At 33.9% G+C, this 27,650-nt stretch overlaps 1 protein-coding gene across 2 annotated transcripts; it reads left to right on the top strand.

Annotated features, from left to right (window-relative positions):
• Positions 1-14: 14 nt before the first annotated feature.
• Positions 15-27,357, top strand: LOC114325342 (uncharacterized). 2 transcript variants are annotated; one of them, XM_050642628.1, is made up of 7 exons: positions 15-877; positions 6,388-6,590; positions 7,216-7,454; positions 9,039-9,254; positions 17,668-18,065; positions 25,747-26,601; positions 26,689-27,357. In XM_050642628.1, the coding sequence occupies exons 1-7, from the start codon at positions 232-234 to the stop codon at positions 27,219-27,221; spliced, it is 3,090 nt and encodes a 1,029-aa protein (XP_050498585.1). In that variant the 5' UTR covers positions 15-231; the 3' UTR covers positions 27,222-27,357. The 2 variants fall into 2 exon arrangements, with proteins under 2 accessions (XP_050498585.1, XP_028129200.1); XM_028273399.2 differs by having other exon boundaries at positions 25,747-27,357.
• The last annotated feature ends 293 nt before the right edge of the window (positions 27,358-27,650 follow it).

Here is a 27,650-nt window from a genome sequence, read left to right as displayed (position 1 = left end):
GTTAAAAGTGAAAACAGAAGATGAAACATAACATATCACAAATGTCAAAAAATAAAAAAGTAGGGCTAAACATTCTCAAGTTTCTTAAATATTACAAAAATAAACTGATTAGGTAGAGTGACCATGTGCATTTTACTTATAGAACGGTTCCATATGGAGATATTGATTATTCGAATAAGAACTACGTACAGATAAGGACATTGTTTTAATCGAAGAACTTGAATTATCGAGATGGCTTCTAGACGAAGTAGAATTAAAGGAATTGCTAATATTCCTCAACGACGGAAAGCTACAAATGAAGAAAATAAGTTAAATTTGACAGAAAGTGAGGCAGGTGAAAATGAAAAACCATCCGAAAATAAAGATGCGCCCCTCGACAACAGTAATACTGGCAATTCAATTAGTAATGATGCAATCGAAATTAATCTTCCGAAACCTGAAGCACTGACGCAAATCGTTAAAGAAACGTTTAATAATGGAGTAACGAATATCAAAAATGAAGCGCAACAGAATTCAAAGGACTGTGATAAAAACCTAACCCCAGCAACGGAACCTCCCAAACCAGCAACTGAACCTCCCAAACCAGCAACTGAACCCCCGAAACCAACAAATATACTCAAAAGAAAGTTTATTAAAGCTCCAGTGTCCTTAAACGCAATTAAAAACCGAAAGAAACCTTACCAAGAAAGTTTAGAGAAAGGAGTAGATACCCAAGTAAATGAAACTGTAGAAACAAATAAGAATAAGGTATTAGGCAACTTTGAACAAAGTTCTAATAATGATTTGGCTTGTACAGTAAATAAAGAGTTTATTAAAAATGAAGAAGTATCAGCAGCTCATGATATACAGAATCAGTTACCCAAAGAAGACAATATTGGTAAGATCTTATAATTCTTAGTTATTATACATTTAATTGTAAAATTTTCTTTTAAGGGGATGGGTACATAGTTTCGGCTCTAATGCTATTTAAATGGGATTCATTTTTTTCAAATCGTGAGAAATCTAATAAGTATTTTTGAAAAATTTAAATGCAGAATGAGAGATTACATTTTTACTGAGGGCTGAAAGTCCCTGAAAACTTCTGTAATGTTTATTTTAATAAGTTACAGGGGTGAAAAACTAAGAGAAAATGTAGTGTGATTTTTAATTTCAAATATATCATTCAAAAGAAACTTTTTATTTATTCTAAGGGAGTTTTGCCCTCGATAATAATTTAGTCTTTCATTCTGCGTTTAAGTTATTTAAAAATATTTATTAGTTTTTTCAGGATTCTAAAAAAATTGACACCATGTCTGTGGTGATATTTTCCAAATCGAACATTTGCTATCTTTGTCATACAACGCACTGAGTCAAATGGAGTATGATGACAAGACAGTGACAATTTTAAATATTGGACATGGCATCGGGAATATTTTGAGTAGTTGATTACATAATATTGATAGTGTATTTTTGATAAATAATTGATTTAAGACTTGAACTTAATAATAAGTTAATAGTTTGTTATTTATGGACAATCCAAGCAGAGAATTGACCAGGATAAATTCTGTGATCCAAGTATTTTGTTGTTAAAGATGTTCAAAATTGTAAGCGTTTCATAGTATCAATATATTATTAAAAAATCACTTTAACACTTTTTTCCTCTTTTCTTGATTGAGTATTAGTTTTTGGTGTACAGTATATAAATTATTACAATCACTGAATACATAGTTAATGAAAAAATTATCAGTAGTAATTGCACAAAAGCTCTGAAATTATTGAATTTTTCCCGAGTGACACTTTGACAGTTTTAATTTCACGAGCCGAAGGCGAGTGAAATTATGTCAAAGTGTCACGAGAGCAAAAATTCTATATTAATTTCAGAGCTTGAGTGCAATTTGTTGCGATTATTTCATGAATAAAACTCTTCAAAACCAAAATTTTATTGTAAATTATTTATGTAAGTACAAATTAGTACCATTAAACACACAGCTTTTATAAATATTTGACGATTGAAAGTCATCACTTTTAAAATTTTTAAAACATTAATTGTCATTAATGTCACTGAATGTATTTTTTCGTAGCAACGAAGGGCATCTGACGTAATATACTTAACGACGGGATATTATCAAAAATTATCACCTTAATTTGCATTTCTGTAGCTTTTTATTGGTCAGAATCTCCTATGAATGAAATAATCATATTAATTAACTGAATTAATAATGCAATTATTATACAAGTAGTAGTTATCCAAGAACATTCAAAAGCCATCTCTTTAAAGTTAATGATGACATTTATCAAGTAATGTTTACATATCCATACCAGTGAGAATTTTACCATATGTAATTTGCTGTGTAAAGGCAGAAAAAGTAGTGATACCCGTAAAATATTTGTGAATTATGTACGGATGTCCTTAACATTAATTGGTTTGTATTTAATTATTATCAACAATCCCTAGCAACAGTTCTCAGTCCCAAACAGGTGTCAAAATACAAACCTAAAGAAATTTACTTCTTTTTCTTCTACTAACCAGTCCACTGATGAAGGTTTTAGAGTCCCAAATATTTCTTCCTATCTCTCTTGCCTTTATCTTTCAAGTGAGTATTAACTAGGTATAGTATGCAGTATCTATAACCTCTCATTATATGCATCAAGTATTCAAGTTTTCTCTTTCTATCATTATTGTCACCCTTCCTTGACATGTTCTTTCCAATAGGTAAGTATACAGTGATGAGCGCGCTAATCATCATCATCATCAGGGCTTTTCATTCCAGGTGGAATGTTTGCCTCTCTTACTTAGAGCTCTCTGGTTCGCTTATTGCGGTGAATCACTCCGCATTCCACTTGTATGCTGTCAAAGTTTGTTGTATGACTTGGCTTTCATTACAATTTTCTTCCACTCATTTCGAATTGTGCGTAGCTCCCTCCAGTTTCTCACTTCCAGAATTTTGATATATCTCATGACGTGGTCCTCCCATTTCTCTCTGGGTCTTCCCCTTGCTCTTCAGTTTCTGGTTTCCATCTGGTGATCTTCTTAATCAGTAGGTCGGTAGAGCAGTAGATCAATGTGTCCCAACCATCTCAGCCTCTGTGCTTTAATAAATCTAACTATATCTTCTCCCTTCATTATGTCACTTAGTTCATGGTTCATTCTTCTTCTCATTTCTCCGTTGTCAATTCTTATCAGTCCCATAATCCGCCTGAGGATTTTCCTATCGAATATTCTCAATTTTTGTTTATCTTTTTCTGTGAGGCACATTGTCTCAGGTGCGTACGTAACTCAGGTCTGATAGCAACTGTGTATATTTTCAGTTTTGTATTTCTGGATAAGTTCTTGTCCTTCATAAGCCTATGATATCTCCAGTATATTTTGTTGCCTGCTAGTATTCGTTCCGTTACTTCTTCACTTCTCTTGTTTTGGCCATTCACTATTACTCCCAAATATTTAAATTGTTGGACTCTTTCAAAAGGTTTTCTATTTGGATTTCTCTCGTCCTGTTATCCTCTCTTCTAGAGCAGAGTAGAAATTTTGTTTTTCCTTCATTAATTTCTAGACCTCTTTTCCGTGCTTCTTTTGCCAGGATTGTTACTGCTTCTTTTAATCTTTCCTTGTATCTTCCCATAGGATCTAAATCATCTGCATATGCAACTATTTGTGTTGAGGCGTGGGCTATAGTTCCTTTAATTTTGCTGGCCTTGACTGTTCCTTCTACTGCTATGTTGAATAATGTGGTTGACAGGGAATCGCCTTGTCACACTCCTGTTTCTATTGCATTGATTTTGTGCTACCTTCTTCTGTTGTTACTTTAGCTCGAGATCCATCCATGGTCATTTTTGTTAATCTGATTAATTTTGCTGGTATATCTTGATTTTTCATTTCAATAAATAATTTATTTCTTCCAATACAGTCAAAGGCTTGTCTGAAGTCTACGAAAAGGATGTGGAGTTCTATGTTGTGTTTGTGGCATTTTTCGATTGTTTATGTAACTATGTGGATCGCATCTGTAGTGGATCTGACTTCTCTGAATCCTTGCTGGTAATCCCCAATTTTTTCTCTGTGAATTGAGTGAGTTTTGTTTGATGAGGGCTGTTAGAATTTTATACGTTGTACCCAGTAGAGATATTCCTCTAGAGCGCACTAATAACAGAAAATATAGCACAAAAGATGGAAAACGTATTAACTTGTGAGATAAAAAGAAATGAAACTAGTGGAGCTGGGAAATTTAGCGATATTAACCTATACATTTACATTATATTGACTGTTTCCCTTCCCACCTTTACACGTTTTAGAGGAGTATGTCAACTAAAACTGTCACTGTGACAGTGGTAGTTGCCAAACTCGTTTGATATGTCTAAAGGTGGAAACAATCAATATAATATACATTTATAGGTTAATGTCGCTAAATTTCCCAGCTCGACTAGTTTCATTTCTTTTTATCTCACAAGTTAATACGTTTTCCATCTTTTGTGCTATTTTGTCAGTTATTAGGGCGATCATCACTGTATGTTTAAAATGCATTATTGAACTGATGATACTTTGAACATTCCACAATAAGAACAAATCTCAAAGAATTCCAACTTGTCTATCAGTAATACAGAACACTTCTTAACCATTGATATGCGGTATGCCATACCGCACCGAAAATATATTTTGTTACCTTCAAGTGGTGTATACTTGTACCTGCTTCCAACTTCTGCAGTCTTAGTGTGGTTTAGTCTTTGAGCTATGTTGACGTAAAGTTTTCTTGTGGTATGATGTAATGCATGGCAGTGTTTACATTTCTACAGTTAAAAGCAGTCCATTCAGTATTCTTTCGCTATTAGTATTTAGTATGGTAGCAAGTGCATCCAGTTGTTCTACTTTCAAGTGATTTCAACATTATTTTACTATTTTTTAATTACCTTATTTTACTATTTTTAGTTACTTACCATCTTTTTTATTTCATTTTGACTTGTGAAATTAGATTTAGAATTATCTATAATTGCAAATTTTATTTATTAAAATACCTTTGGTTTTTTTTAGTATTGTTGGTAATAGTTGGTTACATTCATATTCCGATTTTTTATTTAGGCACATTAAAAACTTTTACCCAAAAAAAAAGATCAAAACATTATATCGATGACTTAGTATGAAAACCTTGTATCTCATTTTACAAGAGAGACTTTAAATTGAATTTCTGCATACTCTAACCTAAAATATATGTGTAACTAGTGATGTTAGAAGAAAATATTCTCAAGAGAATATTCTTGGTCAGAAAATTCTCTCGGGAATATTCTCGACAAAAATTGTCTATATTTTCAAAAACCGAAACAAAAATAAAAACTAGATACGGGTCAATTTATTATAATTTAAAAAATATGTAGGTATATTGTTTTTGCCAATCCCATGAACCACTAGCAAGGGTGTTTACAGTGTCAATACTTATTGTTTTGGTGCAATATTAACGTGCAAATATTTAGAATGGTGTTCATTTAAGCAGAGAAGAACAAGTTAAGGAAATTGAGTTTGTAGATAATTTAGCAACTTTAAAATATGGTGATGAGTCAGCTAAAATAATGGCAGATTTGGCACTTCATCGGTATAAGGAGGGATTTTTGGAAAACCATACGTTGTAAAATCAATTAAAAAACTAGACTTAATCATATGGTGAAAAGGTTTGAAAAAAAATAGATTTGAAAAAGGTGAAAATGTTTCGGAACAAAATTAACTAAAATAGTAGTTGATATATTAAGCATGCCTTCATCCAGTGCAGAGACTGAAAGAAGTTTCAGTACTTATGGTTTTTTTATCCACTCCTCTAAAAAAAAACCGGCTCACTGCTGAATGGGCTTGTAAGGTAACTTTTATTGCTTACAATTTATAATTGTTAGACGTAGACCAATCCATGACTGAGCTGGCCACTCATGAAAAACAAAATCCCACAACTCATCAGTACATTGAAATGGAGATTGTAGATGACTAGGATGAGCTAATGATAGAAATAGATTCTGAATCTGAGGTCTCATCTTTTATCATACCACATCGATTATTTGCTGTTAAGAAGAAAATTTCATTTTTTTATCAAAAAAAATTTGTTTTCTGTTGTTTTTTTCGTCTCATAATTGTGTACTACTTTTCATCTTCAACAATATTCTTAAGTGCGTCATGGGGTTCATTCTCAGAAAATTCTCAATATTGAGAATATTCTCCGATTTTTCATTCTCGAGAATTTTCCAACACTATGTGTAACAATCTAAATGTGCAGAATAAATCAGAAATATGTAAAGATAGTTTTTTGTTTTTAGGTTACAGTTTGCAGAAATTCAGTTTATAGTCTCTCCTGTAAAATAAGATACAAGGTTTTAATACTAAGCCATTGATATAGTTTCTTGGCATACTTTGTATCTTATATATTTCTTTGTGCATTTCAGGAAATTTGTTTCAAAAACCTGTACCTTTATTTAGCAATATTCAGCATTCTGATACGGAATACCCTCTACCTCCGCCAAGTCCTAATAAGGCAAATAGGTCTAGGATAAAAGCCATACCTAGATTAGCACAACGTAAACACAGCTTTAGTGCCAGTGAATCTGAGGATGAAAGTCGAAAAATAAATAGGATAAGAAATGACTCAGTAAGTACTTTTTTGTTGTATTTTTACATTCTAATGATCTGATAAAAAGTAAATTTAATTTAGCCAAAATAGGTAACACTAAAACCAAAATATCTAAACATAGTAAACAACTTCTCATTGTGGTTGACTTGATCGTGCATGTATAGTCAAATTTTAAATTATAGTGCTAATGCCAGGCCTCGATAGTTTCAGCCATAGACATATAATACCTAGATTGCACTGCCATCTAAAACTAAGTTTGTGACAGAGAAAACTGAGGCAATTAGATGGGAAGTCTCTCTCTAATCCACGGGGTTTATCCAATGATGTTGGGTTTATCGATCACGTCACTTTCCCACTGTTGCTGATTTGATAAACTCCTCCGATTAGGGAGAGACTTTCCACCTAATAGCCCCAGTTTTCTCTGTCTCAATCATCACTTAGTTTAAGATGGCAGCGCGCAGTCTAGGTATTATAATATGTCTATTATGGTTTCAGCATATCAGCCATTGATCCTTTGGTTAGCTTTGTGATTAACAGATCATACATACATTCATTGTGTAACATTAGGTTATACATATATCCATGGGAAGAACACAAGCTCATGTTAAGAAAGTTTTAGGTAATGTGTAATGTTTTATTTTAGGTTTGCTCAACAACTTCTATGGTGGCAGAACCCATCACGGAATGTTTTTCTCCTCAGCGAACTAGAGATCCAGTGTTCACTACCCAAGTCAAAAAAGTTGTCGCCCGTTCTGAACAAACCCGTAAACTTGCCGAAGATCGTATCGATTTTTACAGAAGATTTGGTGCAAAAAAACCTGAGAGGCATAGACTGAAAATGGCAGATCTTATATTTTATAATCCTGAGTCGAATCCTATGACGTAAGTAGAAAAAAATGAGTATTTTGTTAATAATTGAACAGAAATACATTAATAAAGAAATGGATATTTCCCTTCCACCTGCAACTCTGCTTTTATGCTACAGCTCCATATAATCCTGATGCTTCACATATTTTACAATTACTATTCTTTTACTGTGTATCATTAATGATTTCAATATCACTGTTTCTCCCCAACTTAATGCATTTTAGGTTAGGTCTTCTATCAAGAGAGAGCAACTGATCTTCTTCTATGGCACTACAGCCCGAATTGAGCCTTGGTCTCCTTTCTTTTTTGCTTCCACCCTTGCTTGTCTGTGGCTGTTCTTCTCCATACACGGACTCCTAAAAGGGCTTGTGCGTCGCTGTTTACTGTGTTTTCCCAGAGCTTTCTTGCCTTTCCAACCAGTCTCTTTCTCTGCATTCTACCATTCAGTGCTCTTTTTGGTAGCCTATCCTCTCCCATTCTTATCAAATGTCCGGCCCATTGCAATCTTTGTATTCTAATGAAGTCTGACAGGGGTGTTTCCTTATAAAGTTGATAAAGCTCATTGTTGTATGGACTTCTGAAGATTCCGTTTTCCCTCACAGGTCCTAGTATTCTCCTCAGTACTTTCCTTTCAAATGTGTCGAGTTTGTTTTTGGATGTTTCTTTCAGGACCCAGACTTCATTGCCATAGCATGTTATTGGTTGAAATAAAGTTTTATTGATTCTCATCTTTGTATTTCTGTTGACACTTTTAGACCGAAATATATGGGAGAGGGCAAAATAAGCTCTGTTTGCCTGCGTTATTCTCTTCCGTATTTCTCCATCTTCTGATCTGTCGGCATATATTTCTACTCCCAGGTATGTAAACTTTCCAACCGTTTCAATGTCATCTTCATGTATAATGTTTGTGGGACTATATTTCTTCTCGTCTGAGTCATTATTTTTGTTTTTACTGTGTTAATTTCCAGACCTAGCGTTTTTGTTTGTTTTTAACTTTGCGTATGTTTCCTGTGCTCCTGTTGATGTTCTACTCATAATATTAATATCCGGCATAAGCGGCCAGTTGAACCGTTCGGTTGGTCAGTAGGTTTCCTCGTCCAGTTTGCATTTGCCTAACCGCATACTCCAGTGCCAGGTTAAACAATGTTGGGGCCAGCCCATCTCCCTGCTTTAGTCCCTGCGAAATAGCTGATGAGAGCTGCAAGACCTTAAGTATCTCTGGCTGTGCTGCTCATCCATACATTAATCTGATAGGCCAGCGTAATCCACACTAAGTAGCAGGTTCATTTAGAATTTTAAAGTACTACTTTAGCCTTTCTCTTTTTTTTTGTCAGGGCTTAAACCATCGTCCCATATGTCATTCACAGTGAAGTGAATGCGATTCGACTGCTTAGCACGCTTGGCTGTCTGACTGATAACAGGCCATATGCCTTTCATGCCCAATTATGCCTAATGGCCCAGATTATGTTACTTAGGGTTGACACAATTTTTAATGGTTTAATTTTTGTGTTGTATGTTTCCAACAACAATTGTGTCAAAATATCCCCAAACTCAGGAAACGGATTATAAATATATTTAATTTTCGTTTTTTATATTCAGGAATGAAGAAAATATAAAAAATAATGAAGAGCCAATGGAGGAGATGGTAGACGATCCTAATGGCGAAGCTGTTGATGATCCCATAAAGAAGGATATCACTAAAAGTGATGAAGAAAATGAGATGCCAGTACCGCAGATTAAAATAGGCCCTTCTGGAGAAATTATATTGGACGAACAAAGTTTGGTCGTCGAAAGAAAGGAAGTACAACGGCAAAGGTAAACAATTATTCTTAATAAGTAATATCACCTAATAATAATTATTCTTAAAATATTATTTGATTACTATTAATTTAATTAAACATTACTTAATGCGTTTTAACCCCTTAACGTACACACTCGAGTTAACTTGAGTATACACTCGAGTTAACGGGCTAAACTGGCCAAACTGTGCACACTCAAGATAATTCGAGCGGCATTGTACCTTATGTTGCTTTAATTTTTCACACTCGAATGCAATCGAGAATTGAAAATAATAACGTGAAAGCAAAAAATAATGTTTGTGTACTTTGTACGCACGTAAAAATTATACTCCTATTATATGATTTCAACAAAATAAATGTACTTAAAACAGTTTATTTTTATTTTATTTAATTATGTAATAAACTAAGTTTGATATTACCACAACAATTCAAAAAATTTGTATTAAAACAATATAGCCCAATAAATGACCGTTTCTGAGTGTAATTTTCGGGGGCAACTCCGAATTGCATGAAAATTTGGATTTAGGCTCTACTTACCCTCCACCTCAAAGTTGAATTTATGCCGTTGGTTGTTTTTACTTGGGGGGTGACAGTCACCCTTTCTCGGGGGTGAAAAAACATACGTTCAAGATAAGCCCGGAAATAGATAAATTGGCTGATTATAAGCAACGTTCTATATAGGTTTTTATGTAAGTCAATACTTTTTGAGATATTTACGATTGAAAATGTTTATTTTTTGACAAAAAACTACGTGTTCAGACGGTTTTCCGCAAATAACTCAAAAAAAATATTTTTGGTAAAAGTGTAGCTTATAAAAAGACAAAAACACATGGTGTATCAGTAAAGTCTATAAACCGAGTAAGAGCAAAGTTGTAGCTTATGAAAAATACGTTCTTATTCGTCTAATTCCAAAACGAATATTTCAACGTGAAATCACCGAAAAATTAAGCAATTCTCGGGAAAACTGGTTAACATTTTTAAAGTGTTTAAAAAAAACTTTATTTTTATTTTTTACACAAGTTTCTAGCATCAAAAATAAACGAGTTACGCTGAAAAAAAAAGTTGGCTACTTTGTTTTTGGTAAAAAAATTGTTAAAATCTTTGTCTATTTAGCACTCTAAATAAAATTAATCGTTACGGTTTTACCATTTACTTTAAATGTATGTATATTGTTTATATGATCTATAAGTTTGACCGGCTTGAAGTGCTTCTTTTGAAAAAATTTGGTTGTATTATAAAAAAAAAATTTTCTAAAAATTTTGGAAAAATTTCCTTTTTCGAAACAACTTAAAAAGTATTAGTGATACGAAAAATCTCAAAGAGTTTTGCTCAAAGAGTAGGTTTTGCTGTTAAAAAGATGCTTGTTTCATTTTGCTTTTCTGTAAGATAAAAATTAGTTAAGATATGGCTATTCAAAGTTTGCATACACTCGTTTATAGTGACTCGTTCAAGAACTTTCAACTATAACCCTTTCAGAAATAAGCACTTTAAACCGGTAAAACTGACAGATCATATAAAAAATAGAAAAGTAAAGTGAATTGTTTGTAAAGCGGTAACGATTAATTTCATTTGGGGAGCTAAACACGTGGTGATTTTCATGCTTTCTTTACCAAAAAAAAGGGGGCCAACTTTATTTTGAGCGTAACTCGCTTATTTTTAATGCTATAAATTTTTATAAACAATTAAAATGAAGCTTTTTCTAAACACTTTAAAAAAATTCAAATGAATTTTTCCCGAAAAGTGCTTAATTTTTCTGTGATTTCACGTTGAAATATTCGATTTGGAATTAGACAAATAAGCACGTATTTTTCATGAGCTACAACTTTGCTTTTCCTCGGTTTATGGACTTTACTGATACACCATGTTTTTAGCTTTTTTTTAAGCTACATTTTTGCTAAGAATATATTTTCGATAAAATATTTACCTTTTGAGATATTTGCAGAAAACCGTTTGAAAACGTAGTTTTTTTGTCGAAAAATAAACATTTTCAATCGAAAATATCTCGAAAAGTATTGACTTACATAAAAAACTCTGTAGAACAAAAGTTGCTTATAATCAGTCAATTTATCCATGTCCGGGCTTATCTTGAACGTACGTTTTTTCGCCCCCGAGAAGGGGTGACTATCACCCACAAAGTAAAAGCAACCAACGGCACAAAATCAACTTTGAAGTGGAGGGTAAGTAGAACCTAAATCCAAATTTTCATGCAATTCGGAGTTGCCCCTGAAAATTACACGGTATCGCAGTATTTCCCGTTCATTTACTGGGCTAATACCAAAAATTAAAAAAAAAAAAAGACTAAAATCGTCTGGGTCCGGATTTGAACCCGGGACCTCCGCGAACTGTAGTCGAATGCTCTACCAATAACCCATCAGGGTTCTGTTTACATGACTTCTCGGACGTAGTTACAAACGACGGTGACAAATAGATCAAGTGAAGTATAAAAATATAAAAATGTTTAATACTTATTATCTTATTTCCGAGGAAGACAAATCCAAAGACACAAAAATTATAATAAATGTATTTACTAAAAGCACTAATATTATATTCTTTTCTAACCTTATTTGCGTTAATACATACTTAACTTGAAATATTTATCAACTAACAACATACTGTCTGTGGGCGCATGCGTCCAAGATAATAAATTCACTCTCAATCGCGCCTAAAGAAGTATAACTTCAAAAAACAATCGTTTTATTGATATTTATCGTTTACATGGGATTGTAAGCTATAACACTTACTTGTTCAAGTAGTATAAAATATAATCCTTTTTCTACTTATCTGTTCTTTGTGAGCTTCTTTTTGACAAATTTGCGTATTTATATTCCGATTCTCTAATTTTTCAATATATCACACTCCTGCGCCATAAACAAAATACGTTCCAACAAAAAAAAAATGATTGTTCATCGCATCGTCCTTCCGATTATTCCAACAAAAATTGTGACCGTCCAATGACAGTTTCGTGACAATTATTTCAGTAATCGGATAAATGCCAGTAATAGGTCTGGATCCCGCGTATGAAAAAAAAGTTGATTAATAGCAAGCTGAAAATTTGTTAATAGCTTATGGGTGTCTAGTCGGATAAACTTTGATATATGGGAACACTGGAACAGGGGCAGTTTTAATTGAGGAACAGGTTAAAAATTTGGAACGGTCAGACCACGAAAACGGCACATTTATTTTGTCCGACAGAATAGACTTAAACTCTCCGTACAGAGATTAAACTCTCATGCAAAAATCAGACTGCTATTTATCACCAAATGGGCGTTTTAATGAGTGGAACATGTAGAATATTTCAAATGACAGGAATTATGACAGGTGATAAATGGCAGTCTGATTTTTGCATGAGAGTTTAATCTCTGTTCGGAGAGTTTAAGTCTATTCTGTCGGACAAAATAAATGTGCCGTTTTCGTGGTCTGGCCGTTCCAAATTTTTAACCTGTTCCACAATTAAAACTGCCCCTGTTTCAGTGTTCCCATATATCAAAGTTTATCCGACTAGACACCCTTAACCCATTAACAAATTTTCAGCTTGCTATTAATCAACTTTTTTTTCATACGCGGTATCCAGACCTATAATAATTGCTTTGACCTGCGCACTAGGATCACTTTTTACATTAAAAATAAATTGCTTTTTTTGACCGATCTTTTTAAAAAAAAATTGTGCATTAAGGGGTTAATTATCCGATATTTCATTCTTTAGAGAATCAAGTTCATTAACATTCTTATTGACAATTATTATTTTTTACACCATGCCAGTTACTGTTTGTACTGGTACTGATTTTCTGCCAAATCCTTTTTTTTTAATAACAGTATAATATAAATATTTCTTCTATGTATGTATCCGATGTAAAATATGCCTCCCCTAGTGGAGGGTGGCCTCCTAGAACTCCAGACCGTAACCTCATAGAGAGCATTTGTGAGACAATTGTGGAAGAGTAGTTAGACAACTACTGATGGGGAAGTCCTTAACCCCAACACGGCGCGTCCCAATGGCTGATAGGGAACGTTCCTGTAGATATACAGGACAGGTACGAATAAGGCTTCGCCAAATAAGTACCGGCGGATCAACTGAGGACATGACACAGGACAGCAGCTGTGTCATTAGTGGCTCGCGGCTAAGGAATACAATTCCTAACAGGTGCGGTGCCATAAAGTCGCAGGCGACAATCAAATAATGATTTAACCGGCTGCGATACTGCGAACCTAAACCTAAATAAAAACCGAATGTGCGCCGGTATAAGCAATCAACCGTTACCAGGAGGTACGGAAGGGCACTCTATTGTCCTGGGGTTGAGAAATCGGCCCCGAAGGCGGATGAGCTGAAAATTCAGTCAACGGCAGTGGAATCAGGAAAGCAACGGGAAACTACCTGATTATAACTTCCCTAGTAACTCATGATGACAGATGTTAATAATGTAAATATATTTACTAATCATGGGACTCGGAATCCAAGATTCGGCGTGGGAAACAGCAGGGTTTCCCCAGTCGTCAGCAAGCGAATTCCCTGTAATTCATCAAATTTGGTAATAGATAAGGAATGTTTAATAGCGACTTGGAATATTACAAGTATGTTTGAGTCTGGAAAGATTCACAATACGATCAAGGAAATGCGAAGGTTAAATATAAATATCTTAGGTATAAGCGAGATGAGGTGGCCGGGTTCTGGCCATATAACGATAGATAATTATGAAATTTACTACTCTGGTGAAGAAGGTCCGCAACATAGAAATGGTGTGGCATTTATTTTAGAACAAAATGTCGCAAAATCAGTAAAAAATATCGTGCTATACTCAGATAGGTTAATAATGTTACAAATAAAAACAAATCGTACAGACTTAAACATCATTCAGGTATATGCACCTACACAACAATATGACGATGAAGTTGTCGAAAGCTTTTATTCAGATCTAGACTATTTATTATCACTCACAGGAAGCCAAGATATAAACATTGTATTGGGGGATTTCAATGCCAAGGTTGGAAGAGGTAGTGAAGAAGATGTCGTTGGCAAGTTTGGTTTAGGAACGAGAAACGACCGTGGAGATAGAATGATTAGATTTTGTGTAGAAAAACAATTAGTAATTTCCAACACTTTTTTTGACTTGCCTAAGCGACGACTTTACACCTGGAAATCTCCTATGGACACTTACGGAAGAATAGTAAGAAATCAAATTGATTATATCTGTATATCAAAAAGATATAGAAATGCTATCTTGTCCTCCAAAACATATCCAGGAGCGGATGTACCCTCCAACCACAACTTACTAGCAGCTAAAGTATTACTTAAATTTAAAAAGATTAAAAAACCCAAAATATCTCCTAGGATCAGCAAAGATAAACTTTCAAATGCGGAAGTGAAAGAAATAGTAACCGATAAATTAGAAGATCAGTTTCAGAAATTGGGAAATAAAAATTCAGAAGAACAATTATGGGAGTCATGCAAAGAAACATTGGAAAAAGTCCAAGAAGACCATCTAATGGAAAATCAGCGTAGGAATAAGCAACAGTGGATGACAGAAGAGATATTGAATTTAATGGATGCAAGAAGAAAATATAAGAATGCTAATCTGACAGAATACAAAAAGCTAAACAGTATGATTCGAAGAAAAATAAGATCAGCTAAATCAGAGTGGCATAAACAACAATGTAAAGAAATTGAGAACTACGAGCGTATCTATGACGCATTCAATATGCACAAAAAACTGAAAGAAGTTGCAGGACTGAATAAAAAATGTAATCCTCCACTAATCGAAGATAAAAACGGAAAAATTATAATCGATATCGAAGGTCAACTAATACGATGGACAGAATATATAAAGGAATTATTCGATGATGAAAGAAGCGAACTAGAAACGCTAAATGACATAAGCGGTCCTCCAATATCTAAGGAAGAAGTGCAATACGCTATAAAGAACGCAAAAAACGGGAAGGCGATCGGACCAGATGGGATTTACGTAGAAACACTAAAGCTTTTAGGTGTCGAGGGCATTAAGATACTTACGAAATTGTTCAACTTAATCTATGAAAGCGGAAAAATTCCTAAAGATTGGCTTAAATCCTCATTTGTTGTACTACCAAAAAAACACAGAGCCACAAAATGCAGCGACTATCGCACCATCAGCCTAATGAGTCATGTATTGAAAACGTTTCTTAGAATCATTCATCAAAGAACATATAGAAAAATTGAGGAAAGAATCTCAAGTACTCAATTCGGTTTTCGCTGTGGCCTTGGAACGCGTGATGCACTATTCGCAACCCAAGTTTTAATTCAGAGATGCAGAGATGTAAATCATGACGTTTTCATGTGCGCGATTGATTTTGAAAAGGCCTTTGATAAAGTTCGCCATGAAAAAATGCTACATATTCTCAAAACTACCGGTCTGGACGGTAGGGACATTAGAATAATCGCAAATTTGTATTGGGGCCAGGCTGCATGTATTAGGGTTGCGAATCAGTGCTCTGAAGAAGTAAAAATCAAGCGCGGAGTTCGACAAGGCTGTATATTGTCACCAATGTTGTTTAATCTTTACGCTGAAACAATCTTAAATGAAGTCTTGGAAAACGCAAAAGAGGGAATACTCATTAATGGTATGCTTATGAACAATATCAGATACGCAGATGACACCTTGTTGCTGACTGGATCAATTGAACATCTTCAAGCGTTATTGAATCGAATGGTGGCATTCTGCGCGATATATGGACTCAAACTCAACGCAAGAAAAACAAAGTTTATGGTTATTAGTAAACAGGCAGCCGTAAATAATAATAACTATAACGTAACAATCGGTAATGACTCAATTGAACGAGTAAGTAATCTTGTATATCTGGGTACTCATATTAATGAAAGCTGGAACCCTAGTACAGAAATAAAAAGTAGAATTGCCAAAGCAAGAACAAGTTTTATGAAATTTAAGAAAATCCTGTGCAGTCATGATCTAAATTTGGAACTTCGCATAAGAATGGTCCGATGTTATATATTCCCAGTACTACTTTACGGGGTTGAAGCATGGACACTGACAGAATCGCTTTTAAAAAACCTAGAAGCATTTGAAATGTGGGTCTACCGCCGTATTCTGAAGATCAGTTGGGTAGAAAGAGTCACAAACGAAAGGGTTTTGCAACGTTTGAATAAAAGTTGCGAAGTAGTGAACACGGTTAAAAGGCGCAAATTGGAATACTTTGGTCATATAATGCGTCACCCAGAAAAATATGACATACTTCACCTTGTCATGCAAGGTAAAATAATGGGAAAAAGAAGTGTGGGCCGCCGTACAACTTCTTGGCTTAAAAACCTACGCCAATGGTTTGGGAAAACTAGCACTGAACTATTTCGTGCGGCTGTAAATAAGACAATGATTGTTAATATGCTGCACAACATGAGAGCCAACGATCGACAAGCGGTCTCGGCACCTTAAGAAGAAGAAGTTAGACAACATTATGGCGAGTTTGAAAAGGCGCTGGTTTATTTTCAATTTTTTTTTGTCTGTCAAATTGTAAAGTGGTGCACACCGGAATATGTTTTTGAATCGCGGAGTAATTTACAATAGAGAAGGGGAAACATATTGAAGGTCTCTCGCTACACTCAAGCGCGCTAGCGCAAAGTTGCTCCAAAGCGAGTCGAAGGTAAGGATATTCAATATGCTGTATTCTCGGTAATTTTGATCCAATCAATCTGAAATTTGCAGAGTGTATTCTTGAAGTTATGTACTTTAAAATAATAAAAGAAATCGAAAATTTTAAAAATTTCAAACCATATCCCTTAATATTACAAAGTCAGTTTTTTTGCTGAAATTTTGGTATTTAATGTGTTTTTGATCTTTTTTGTTGCAGATTCTTTTAATTTACAAACTTTTTGTAGTTGCAGTATTGTTGCAATTTTAGGACAATACGTGGAACTAATCAGACCAATGGAGTCTCTTGGGTTTCACCTATGTTTTATTAGATGTCGCTATTGCGTCTATTTGTTAATTATTTTATTGTAATTGGCATACGGTGCGAAAAGATTTGATTTTGATTCAGATAACCACTACAGGCTCTCCTGAAGATACCAAGAGGTTAAAATGGACCATAGACAGATGGTAGTGGTCTCTAAATCGTAATTAAATCGTAACTGCCTTTACCTACCTACGTTTTTACTCACGCATTGAGTACTAAGAAACAGATTTGTTGATCTTTACCTTGATTAATTCATGTGTTGTGGAATGCATATTATAGATTCCCCACGTCTTTGCATTTATCGCCCTTTTTCCTTGCAAATTTTAGAAGGATAAGGTATAGGTATAAGTTAGAATTTGTTCCCGACTTAAGAAATCTAAAAGATTTTATTTTTAAATATTTATTTGTTTGGGTTTCGCCTGTCTTTTCATCAGACCGTCTTAGTATTTCGAGTGCTTGTCTTTATACATATTTAATGTTTTACTTTACAGGGAGGAGATGGAAAAAACCAAAATCCTTGATGCGGACCGAATGAAAACTGGATATGGTATCTATAAAAAACATAAACGCACAAAAGCGTGGAGTCACGAGGAAACAATAATGTTCTACACAGTTCTAAACACTGTAGGAACAGATTTTATGGCAGTAACGGAATTTTTTCCGAACAGAAGTCGGCGAGATGTTAAAGCTAAGTTCAAGAAGGAGGAGAAAATCAACAGACATTTGATAGATAAAGCTTTGGGAGAACCGTACAGATTTGATATTGATGACTTGAAACACGATATTGATGCGAAAATACGAGAACAGGAAGAATTAAGAAGGCAAAAAGCGATGGAGGCCAAGCTTAAGGAAGATAGGCAAAAAGAACTACTCGAAATAAAGAAAAGAGGTATGTACAATTCCGGCTATGTCTATACATTAGTTATTTATTTTTGATATGTCAAAATAAAGAGATAAATGTGATAAAAATTTAACAAAAATAATTTTATCCATCTTTGCGTATTGTACATAATACTATGATTGGTACAGTACACAGATCATCCCAAACCCTTTTTTCGATGTGTCACAGATTATCGAATTCTCTCTAACGCATTACAGTTGGAAGTAACAGAAAAAAACCGTACCTCTGTGATTATTATACATTGAACTTAGGAAATTCCTTGAGGGTTATTTGCATACTAAAATGACTTATATTATTTATATATGTATAATTAGGTGGCGATTACAATACTCTAACTAGACAACCAATCAGTGATGCGAATAAAGATAATTTGACACAAAAGTAATCGATCTTGACAGTATTTTTACAAAATCAAATGGTAAAATGACAGTTGTAAGTTGTAGGTTAGTATTTTTCAGCGGCGTAAATATAAATATTTTATGTCATTGGTCGGACAATACACTTGAGTCCATGAGTCTGTATGCGTGCGTCATTAATACATGGCGAGATAAAACACATACTTTTCATTTAGCATCATTCTCTTCCACGCATGAAACTAATGACAAACCAGCTACCGCCTGTTATTAAGTAAAAACACATGTTATTTTTATGAACGATCTAGACTCAGTACATTGAAAAAAGATAGGTAAAAAAACGATTGGGGATGTTTTCACATATTTTAAGTACAATTTCTGACGTTTTGGTTTGTTTACTTTTGTGGCTGTCAGTTTGTTTAATTTTTTGCTGTTATTTTGTCGAATTTTTGCATTTTGAAGTTTTTTATAGTATACAAACAACAGTTTTCACAACTAATTTTATATTGGAGTTTGAAATTTTATGGTAAGTTTATGTTATTTTACGATTAATTTTGACAACGTACAAAGCTAACATCATTGACACAGTTAAGGAATGGTTGTGTTTAATGTTCCGCCAAAGTGAATAAAATAACAAAAAGAAAATATGTTATTGAATTTTTTTATAAATTGTTTATTTATTTATTGATCAATGATAATAAAAGAATTTATTAAGCTACTTCAAATGTAGCTGTAATTATGCACCAAAATTTTAAAGCAAAACTTAAATTTGACATTCTATTTATTTGATAACGTCAAATTGTATACTATAACCCGTGATCGGACTAATACCCACTTTCTGTCACTTGCTGTTGCGTTTAGTAAATTTCCGACTTATTTCGTATGCTTTAAATGATGTCGCACGGGTAAAGACTCGTGGACTCAACTGTATATTCGGATATTGTATAGTGAAATTTGACTTTATATTTATTTATTTTTACATTAAAATATTTTAAATATTAATATTCTGGCAAATACACACACCGGCAAAATTAGCCGAACACCTTAAAAATGGGACATGTTTGATGTCTTGAATTTCCTAAACCTGTTGGCCGATTTGAGTGATTCTTTTAGTATGTTATAGCCTTATTAGTTAAGAATATCGTTGTAAGAATATTGTTGCTAGACAGGTAAATGTCATTTTATACCGGGTGTTACAATCGTACTGTGTTTTTTTCTTAAAATTCGGAACACCCTGTGGAATATTCTAGCATATATAAAATATTAAAATTAAAACTCAATTGTAGACTTAGGCTTTCTTAACATTTTCTTTTTTGGTTCGTTTGCTTATGTTGGAAAATAAAAAAGTTGTGTGCTTTAACAACTAGCCATGCTTTTTATCAATAAATCCTCATAGTAGGAGAGGAAAGTATGCTAAATTTGCAGTTACTCGAGCGTTATGGAGACCTATTGGATTGTGAAGAGTGGGTGCTAAAACCAAAAAAAGTTAAGTTAAGTTTTCCATAAAGTGTGGGTGTAAGGTAATGGTAGGGGAGCAAAGTATGCTAAATTTGCAGTTACTCGAGCTTTATGGGGACCTATTGGGTTGTGATTATTAGGTCCTAAATAAAAAAAAAGTTAAGTAAAATTTTCCATTTTGGTATGGACTTTCCATTTTTTAATTTAATTTTCCATTTCCACCAATCCTTTTTTCCGATTATAGCGCCATCTATCCATAATTGGAAAAAATGTTGCGAATAAAAGTTGCATTTTTTACGTCAAGGATCCAAATCTGCAATAAAAATTGGGGGCTCCTATTTAAGATTTTAAAGTAACTCCCCACCCCACCACCGTGATGGGGTCGTGTTTGGTGCCATTCTGTAGATTTTTGAAAAATATTGAATAGGTGTATTTTGCAGTTTTACGATCTGATGTTCATTTCGCGAAATATCGCAGGGTTCGTATTTAAAATTTTTAATTTACCCCCACCCCTCACCGTGGGGTGTCACGAGCCCAAAATCTTAAATAGGGGCCCCCAATTTTTATTGCAGATTTGGATTCTGTACGTAAAAATAAGCAACTTTTATTCGACACATTTTTTCGAATTATGGATAAATAGCGCTAAAAAATGAAAAGTCCCCCACTTTATGGTAAACTTAACTTAACCTTTTTCTGATTTTAGCACATAATCTTCACAATCCAATAGGTCCCCATAACGCTCGAGTAACTGTAAATTTAGTATAATTTCCTCCCCTACTATGAGGATTTATTGATGAAAAACATGGAAAGTTGTTAACGCACATAACTTTTTTATTACCTCACATAAGTAAATGAATCAAAAAGCAAAATGTTAAAAAAGCCTAAGTCTACAACAGAGTATTAATTTTAATATTTTACATATGCTAGAATATTCCACAGAGTGTTCCAAACTTTAAGAAAAAAACACAGTATGATTGGTACACCCGGTATAAAATGATATTTACCTGTCTAGCAACAATATTATTACAGTGATATTCTTAAATAATAAGGCTATAACATACTAAAAGAATCACTCAAATCGGACCATTGGTTTAGGAAATTCAAGACATCAAACATGTCCCATTTTTAAGGTGTTCGGCTAATTTTGCCGGTGTGTGTATTTGTATAAATATTGATGCTTACATAAATATAAATATTCGGACAACTGTCAGATTTGACTAAAATATCACGTAATGATTTGCGACATTCTTAAAATCCTATATAACGTCAAAATTAATGACGCACTGAAAAAAGAGTTTGGGGTCCCCTGTAAATATTTTGTGTTGCTATCATGTGACTTCACTTGCCATGCCGCGGATGACGTGCATCAGGATTTATACTGTACCAACCATATATTTTTTCTAATCTTTGGAAATTTGTTCTTTGATATACACACTTGTATGTATATTATATACAGTATTGGAAACCTTTTTCGGAACATATTTCAGCACTTTCAATGCATTAAGTTATATTTTTGATTTGCAATTAACTAGTGTAAATTTCAAGATAACGTTGCAATGTTTCATATTTAATTCATTTGTTCGACTGCACTGAACTGTGGTGTCCCATCGGATTGCATCGTTTGCTTGAAGGAGCGGTAGCCAGCGGTAAATGGATTACAGTCGAACAAATGAATTAATTTTAGAACATCGCGATGTCATATTGAAATTTACTCTGGTTAATTTCAAATTAGAGGTCTCAATTCGGTGCAGTCGAACAAATGAATTAAACATGAAACATTACGACATTGTCTTGAAATTTTAGACTGGTTAATTGCAAATCAAGAATCTAACTTATTGCATTGAAAGTACCTATCGTCCTATTAGAGGTAAAACTCACTAACTACACTTTTCAGAAAGTGGAGAAAAATCGATTTAAAGGTGCAAAGTGTTTTTTTAAATCCACCCGACTCGAATATTGGAATTTTTTTAATGTAACTTTAAAGAATAAATAAAAACAAATATTTTAAGCCATGTTTCGTCACAGGAACTATGATATATAATCAATATTATATCAATTTTTGTACTTAATAGGTTTTTCCATGAACACAATTATTGGATATTGAGAAGTTAATGAATTTGTCTCCATAAAGTATAATTACGTTGGGATTCAAGATGAAAGAAATAAATACCCAACAAAAAATGCATTCTATTACAAAATGTTAAACCTAAAACAGATTATCTAACCTAAAAGCTGTGAATCTACTCAAGAAGTCGAAAAAATTTAGACTTAAATTATACAAAGGTATACAAAATTTCGCTGACTTACAACTAACGAACTATCAAAAATAACAGTCCATTATTTAAAAAATGAACAATAAGTTTCGTTCTGAGAAAATATGCAATTCTTTCGGTATTTATGACATCTACAAAAGTCGCTCGCTTAATCGCAAAATAGATTATGTTACCCTTTATGTAAGCTATCTGTTACAAAGGAAATTTAAACTCATATTTGTTTAATCAATCGCCGAACATATAATGCACACAATAGTAATATACAGTTTCAACAATACAATATAACACACAATTCGCCTGCTCAATCGCAAAACAGAACTCTTTATGTAAGCTTTCTGCTACAACGAAATAATTTAAACTTATTTCTTTAATCAATCAGAATAGATAATGCACACAAATAATAGATGATGCACACAAATAATACACAGTTATGTTTAATAATGTATTGTTTGAAAGATTACTAAGTATCGATTCGGTACTCCAGATTGTAAGGAAAAATTCACTAAGTGCAATAATAAGTTTTAATGAGTTTTACCCTGAAACCAAAATTCACAATAATGCACTTAGTGAATTGTACCATAAAGTATATCAGCAATTAGAAGGGTTAGAGCCCCAGGTGACTTCTCCAGGGCTGGTCAGTACCGTATTGAGTTCAAATTGATGAAAATGTCGAAATCTCAAAAAAGTGTACTTAGTGAGTTTTACCTCTAATAGGACGCTATGTTCCGAAAACAGATTTCCATACCTGTATAGGAGATCACTCCTATTCATATCTAGTAAATCTGTGGATCTCCTTCTCGAAGGTTGATCTATAAAATCGTTTCATCCGTTCCACCCACTCCAATATTGTTCTTTTGGCTTTGCTTCTTGCTATGCCAACAAAATTTTCTGGGCCTTGAATGTTTGTTTTGCTCCTCTCCTGGGTTTTTTGTTCCCTTCAGTACTAGTATGTCCAGACATCCAAAATAACGGCTAAAGGCTAGATTCTAAAGACAGTTCCAAACTGGAGTCAATCCGGTTCGATTCCCATGCCTTTAATGCCGCCTGGCTATCAGATAACTTTTATTGAAATGTTCCCACAAGAACATCTTTACAACATAAATGTCGGGTTGGAAGGTAGTAAAATGATTACCTATTCACTAAGGCTTAGCCTAAGTTTCCCTCCGTATACTCCAGATCCAAATCCTTCATCGGTTTTAGAGCCGTCTCTACCACCATTGGTCTGTCATTATGAGAAGCGTTTTCTTTGACTCCTATTGATCCCTTCTTGAAAAGAGTAAACCCCTTTTCGAAAGTATCATTGGAAGGTGTCATTGCATCTGGTACCATTGTCAACTCTGGGTGATTTTTAAATATCTCCAGAATTGATTCCAGTAGCCTTTTGCCCTACTCTTATCCGGCTATATGCTCCTACCTTCGCCTTCTTCTCTATCTATAAAACTGATATTTTACAATACATCTGTATGTTTTGGCAAAATATGTGTGTAAACGTTTTATTTGAATCACTCCGGCCAACTTACACATCCGAGGTTACAGAAATTACCATCATGCTGAAAATTGACAGGATTGTTCAAAATACCATCATAAATGAAATCTAAAAAGTCCAAATAAATCCGACCCGAGCTAAAAAATTTACGCGGGGTCAAAGGTCACCAAATATAGTTTTTAGCGATTGTCAGCAAAACGGTAAGTTTTATCATAAAATTAGTTCTAACAAAAAATGTAGATTAGATAATTATCTATAAAAAATGTCTTATTACTTTTTTTCCTAAGAGCCACCGTTTTTGAGATATAACGATTCAAAAAGTTGTAATCGTCATAATGTGCGCACACGTTTCCACACCACCTTTGAGGTAGTGTACTTAGCGCGTTTTTCTAACGTGGTTTCCCCAGTAGGCCTATTCCACGGATCTGTTGTGATTCTGTTTAATTTGAAGCTATTGAATAATTGATATTGGCAACGGTTAAAAATGATAAAAGTTATAAAAAGCGGTATAAATTTAAAAAAGGGAAATTTATCCAACTGGTTCATAATTTTCTAATACTTCTGCTTCCTCTTCTCCTTGTTCTTCTTCTTCTTGTTCATCCTGGGTGCAAGTAAATTGCCCCAATAATGACACATCGCATGGCTCCTCGATAGAATCAAATGAATCCTCAATTGTTGGTGATTCAACATTGGAGCACGACCGGTTTTGACAATTAGTGCATGCTACCGAACAAAACAGTCCAACTTTTTTGCAACCACATTTAGCGCTACATCCCTTTTTACAGTTGCAAGAAATTGTGTTCAGGAGTTTTTCCGGCGCAGGTGGGAGTAAAGTTTGAATTGATTCTAATGAACTGTCGACTAATTTCCATCCCCATTCTTTTGGATCTAGCTGATAACCAAGCCACACTTGAACTTGGTAATATGTATACCCGAAAAAGATGTTGATGAGCAGCCGCTGAGGTTGGAGGAAGACAAGATAATTGCACTTGTTTTTTATTTCGAGTATTTTTAAAGAAACATGCATATCGAAACTTATCTAAGCACGTAGTTTTTTTAGGCGCTCTATACATAGAGATAAGAAAGCTAATTCCGTTGGAAATAACTTCTTGTGGGGTTGAATTAGTTTTTTTTTTTAAACTTCAGCACATTCAAGTTATAATAGGTTTAACACGTATTTTCACTCCGGAGTAGTACTCAAGACTAATTAATACCTCGAAGGTGTCATCTACCTGAAGGATTTCGCCACCCAGGAAGATAACGGTGTAATTTGCATAAAGTTTATTGTATATTGAAATGTTTATTAGTACTTAGCAATAAACATTTTGCCTAGAAAGTTGACTTTCATTATTATCTTCAAACCCTTCTGAGAAAATAATTGGTAGGGTGATTAGATTAGCCGACGTACAGTTAGAACGTGTTTATTCCGATAAAAGCCATCTTTACAAATTGAATAAGACGCATAAGTAAGAAGAATTGTAAGTTAATACTTTGTCATATCAATTTACTATTTTTATTGGGAATAAGCTGTAAAATTGAAATAATAATTCTTATTATTTTCGTGTTACATTCACTTTGTAAAGATTTTTTTGTTGGCACTGTAATATAATACAGTGCATCCCTCGGTAGACCGCAAGCTGTATGCTAGAAACATATAAGTTAAATTGTCCGATAGAATATTATGTTTACTTGTGTTACAGCTTCAGTGATGCACACGTGGTGCACTAATACATATTATTATTATGACGATTAGAACTCTTTCAACTCTTTGAATCGTTGTATCTCAAAAACGGTGGCTTTTAGGAAAAAAAGTGTTAAGATATTTTTTATAGATAATTATCTAATCTACATTTTTTGTTAGAACTAATTTTATGATAAAACTTACCGTTTCGCTGAAAATCGCTAAAAACCATATTTGGTGACCTTTGACCCCGCGTTAAGTTTTTAGCTCGGGTCGGATTTATGAGGATTTTTAGATTTAATTTATGATGGTATTTTGAATAATCCTGCCAATTTTCAGCTTGATGGTAATTATTGTAACCTCACTCCTATTTTTGAGTCTAACTAGACCTGTCTAAATAACGAATATATTTTTTCAGAAATTGAAAGGAGAAAACTGATGATCCCAAAACCGTCGAATAATAAAAACCATGCAGATGATGCAATAAACGTAAAAGAGGAGATAAAACCAATTGCAAAAGAAACCAAAGAAATCGAGAAAACAGCAATTCGGAAAAAAGAAATACCCCAAGGCACCGAAGGGCCAAAAGTTACACTTAAAAAAGAAATCCATCACAAACCAAAACCAAAGAAGCCCAGGAAAGAGAAGCAGCTTAGTATGAAAATGTTCATGTCAGACAGTGATGCCGATGAATCAGATTTAGCAACCCAAAGTGAATCAGACGATGATGTCATACTATCTCACAAACCTACCAGATCTGGCAGAGTACCAAAATTAACGCAGAGGTACGAAGATGAAGTTAGCCTTAATTCTCTAATAAAAGAAAAGGAAAATAGTAGGATACCCAAGCGTGCTGAACTCAAAAACGTGGAACCAGGCTCAGTGATGATTATAACTGAAGATGGTCCTAACGGTGAACCGATCTACAAGATATTCATGGTAACCCCTGAACAACAAGCCACTCCATTGAATATTCCATCGGATGATGTTGCCAAAGTTATTCAACTGAGGAAAGGCTTTACTGCTCATAACATCATGACAATATCTGCTAATGCCACTACGGATGAGGAAGATGAAAACTCTGTTGAAAATAACTTTACCATACCTGAAGATGAAAATGTTACTACTCTTAAAAGTTGTGACGAGAATAGTGTAGATATGGTTTCGGAACAAAATGTAACTATACCTGCAGATGCCAGTGTGACGACTCTCAGGAGTAGAGTAGACAATGATACTGTTGAAAATGTGATTCCGGAACAGAATGTAACTATAGCTGCAGATGCCAGTGTGACGACTCTCAAGAGTAGAGTAGACAATGATACTGTTGAAAATGTGATTCTGGAACAAAATGTAACTATACCTGAAGATGCCAGTGTTACCAATCTTAGGAGTAGAGTGGACAGTGATACTGTCGAAAATGATTTAACATATGATATCTCCAGTCCTCAAGGGCCATTGCATGATGATGACCTTCAAGCAAACGTAGGAAATGGAGATATAAATGCATATTCCGAAAATATCAAAATTATAGCAACTGAGCCAATAATTTTAGATAATCCAACGGCATCTACAGTATCTGACTCTGTTTGCTTTATCGGAGACGAAAAAAGTGAAAACTTAAATGAGAGTAATATCCAAATATCTGTAGCTAACACTGAGGAACGTACAGAAAAGTTTAAAGTTTTAGCAACAGAGTCGTCCGTATTGGATGATTCAGGCATCCAAGAAAACTTTATCGTTCTAGATACACAGCAAAGTGACTTGCCGATAAATACCGAAATAGTTTTTAGAGTAAATAATGATGGCATGTGCTCAAAAGAACTTAATGAAGATGATGAGCAGCCTCTTCACCAAGCTCCTTTAAACAATGTCGAAATGTCCGTTGATAGTTAGTTAGAAAAGGTTGTAAATTTCTAATAGCGTTGTAAATTTCCTTAATTATTCTACGTGCGTATTTATTTTTACTAAGACTTTTTATATAATGATATGTATACAAAAGACAGAAACATAAATTTATTACCAATTGTGATATGTCATAACTTTTTTTCCCAAAAATTAAGCTTTTTGTTATTCCACGTACTACTGTGTTACTATAACGTTAGATCAAAATCAAAATTAAAAAAAAAACTTCCTTTATGATCCTTTTAGTTTTTTTAGGTCAGTGTGTACGTCTGTGGACTAGTGCAGTCCATACTGCAAGAGATGCAGAGAAAATAATGACAGACATTCAGCATTAAAAGTTATGAAGGGTTAAAATGTTTCAAATTATCCGAGAAAACTAGAAACAAATCAGATTCTCTCGTAAATAATGATATATCTTAT

Source organism: Diabrotica virgifera, chromosome 1, assembly GCF_917563875.1.
Source record: "Diabrotica virgifera virgifera chromosome 1, PGI_DIABVI_V3a".
NCBI classification, from domain to species: Eukaryota; Metazoa; Arthropoda; class Insecta; order Coleoptera; family Chrysomelidae; genus Diabrotica; species Diabrotica virgifera.
The sequence above is the reverse complement of the archived record's forward strand: the minus strand, read 5'-3'. Positions and strand labels throughout refer to the sequence as shown.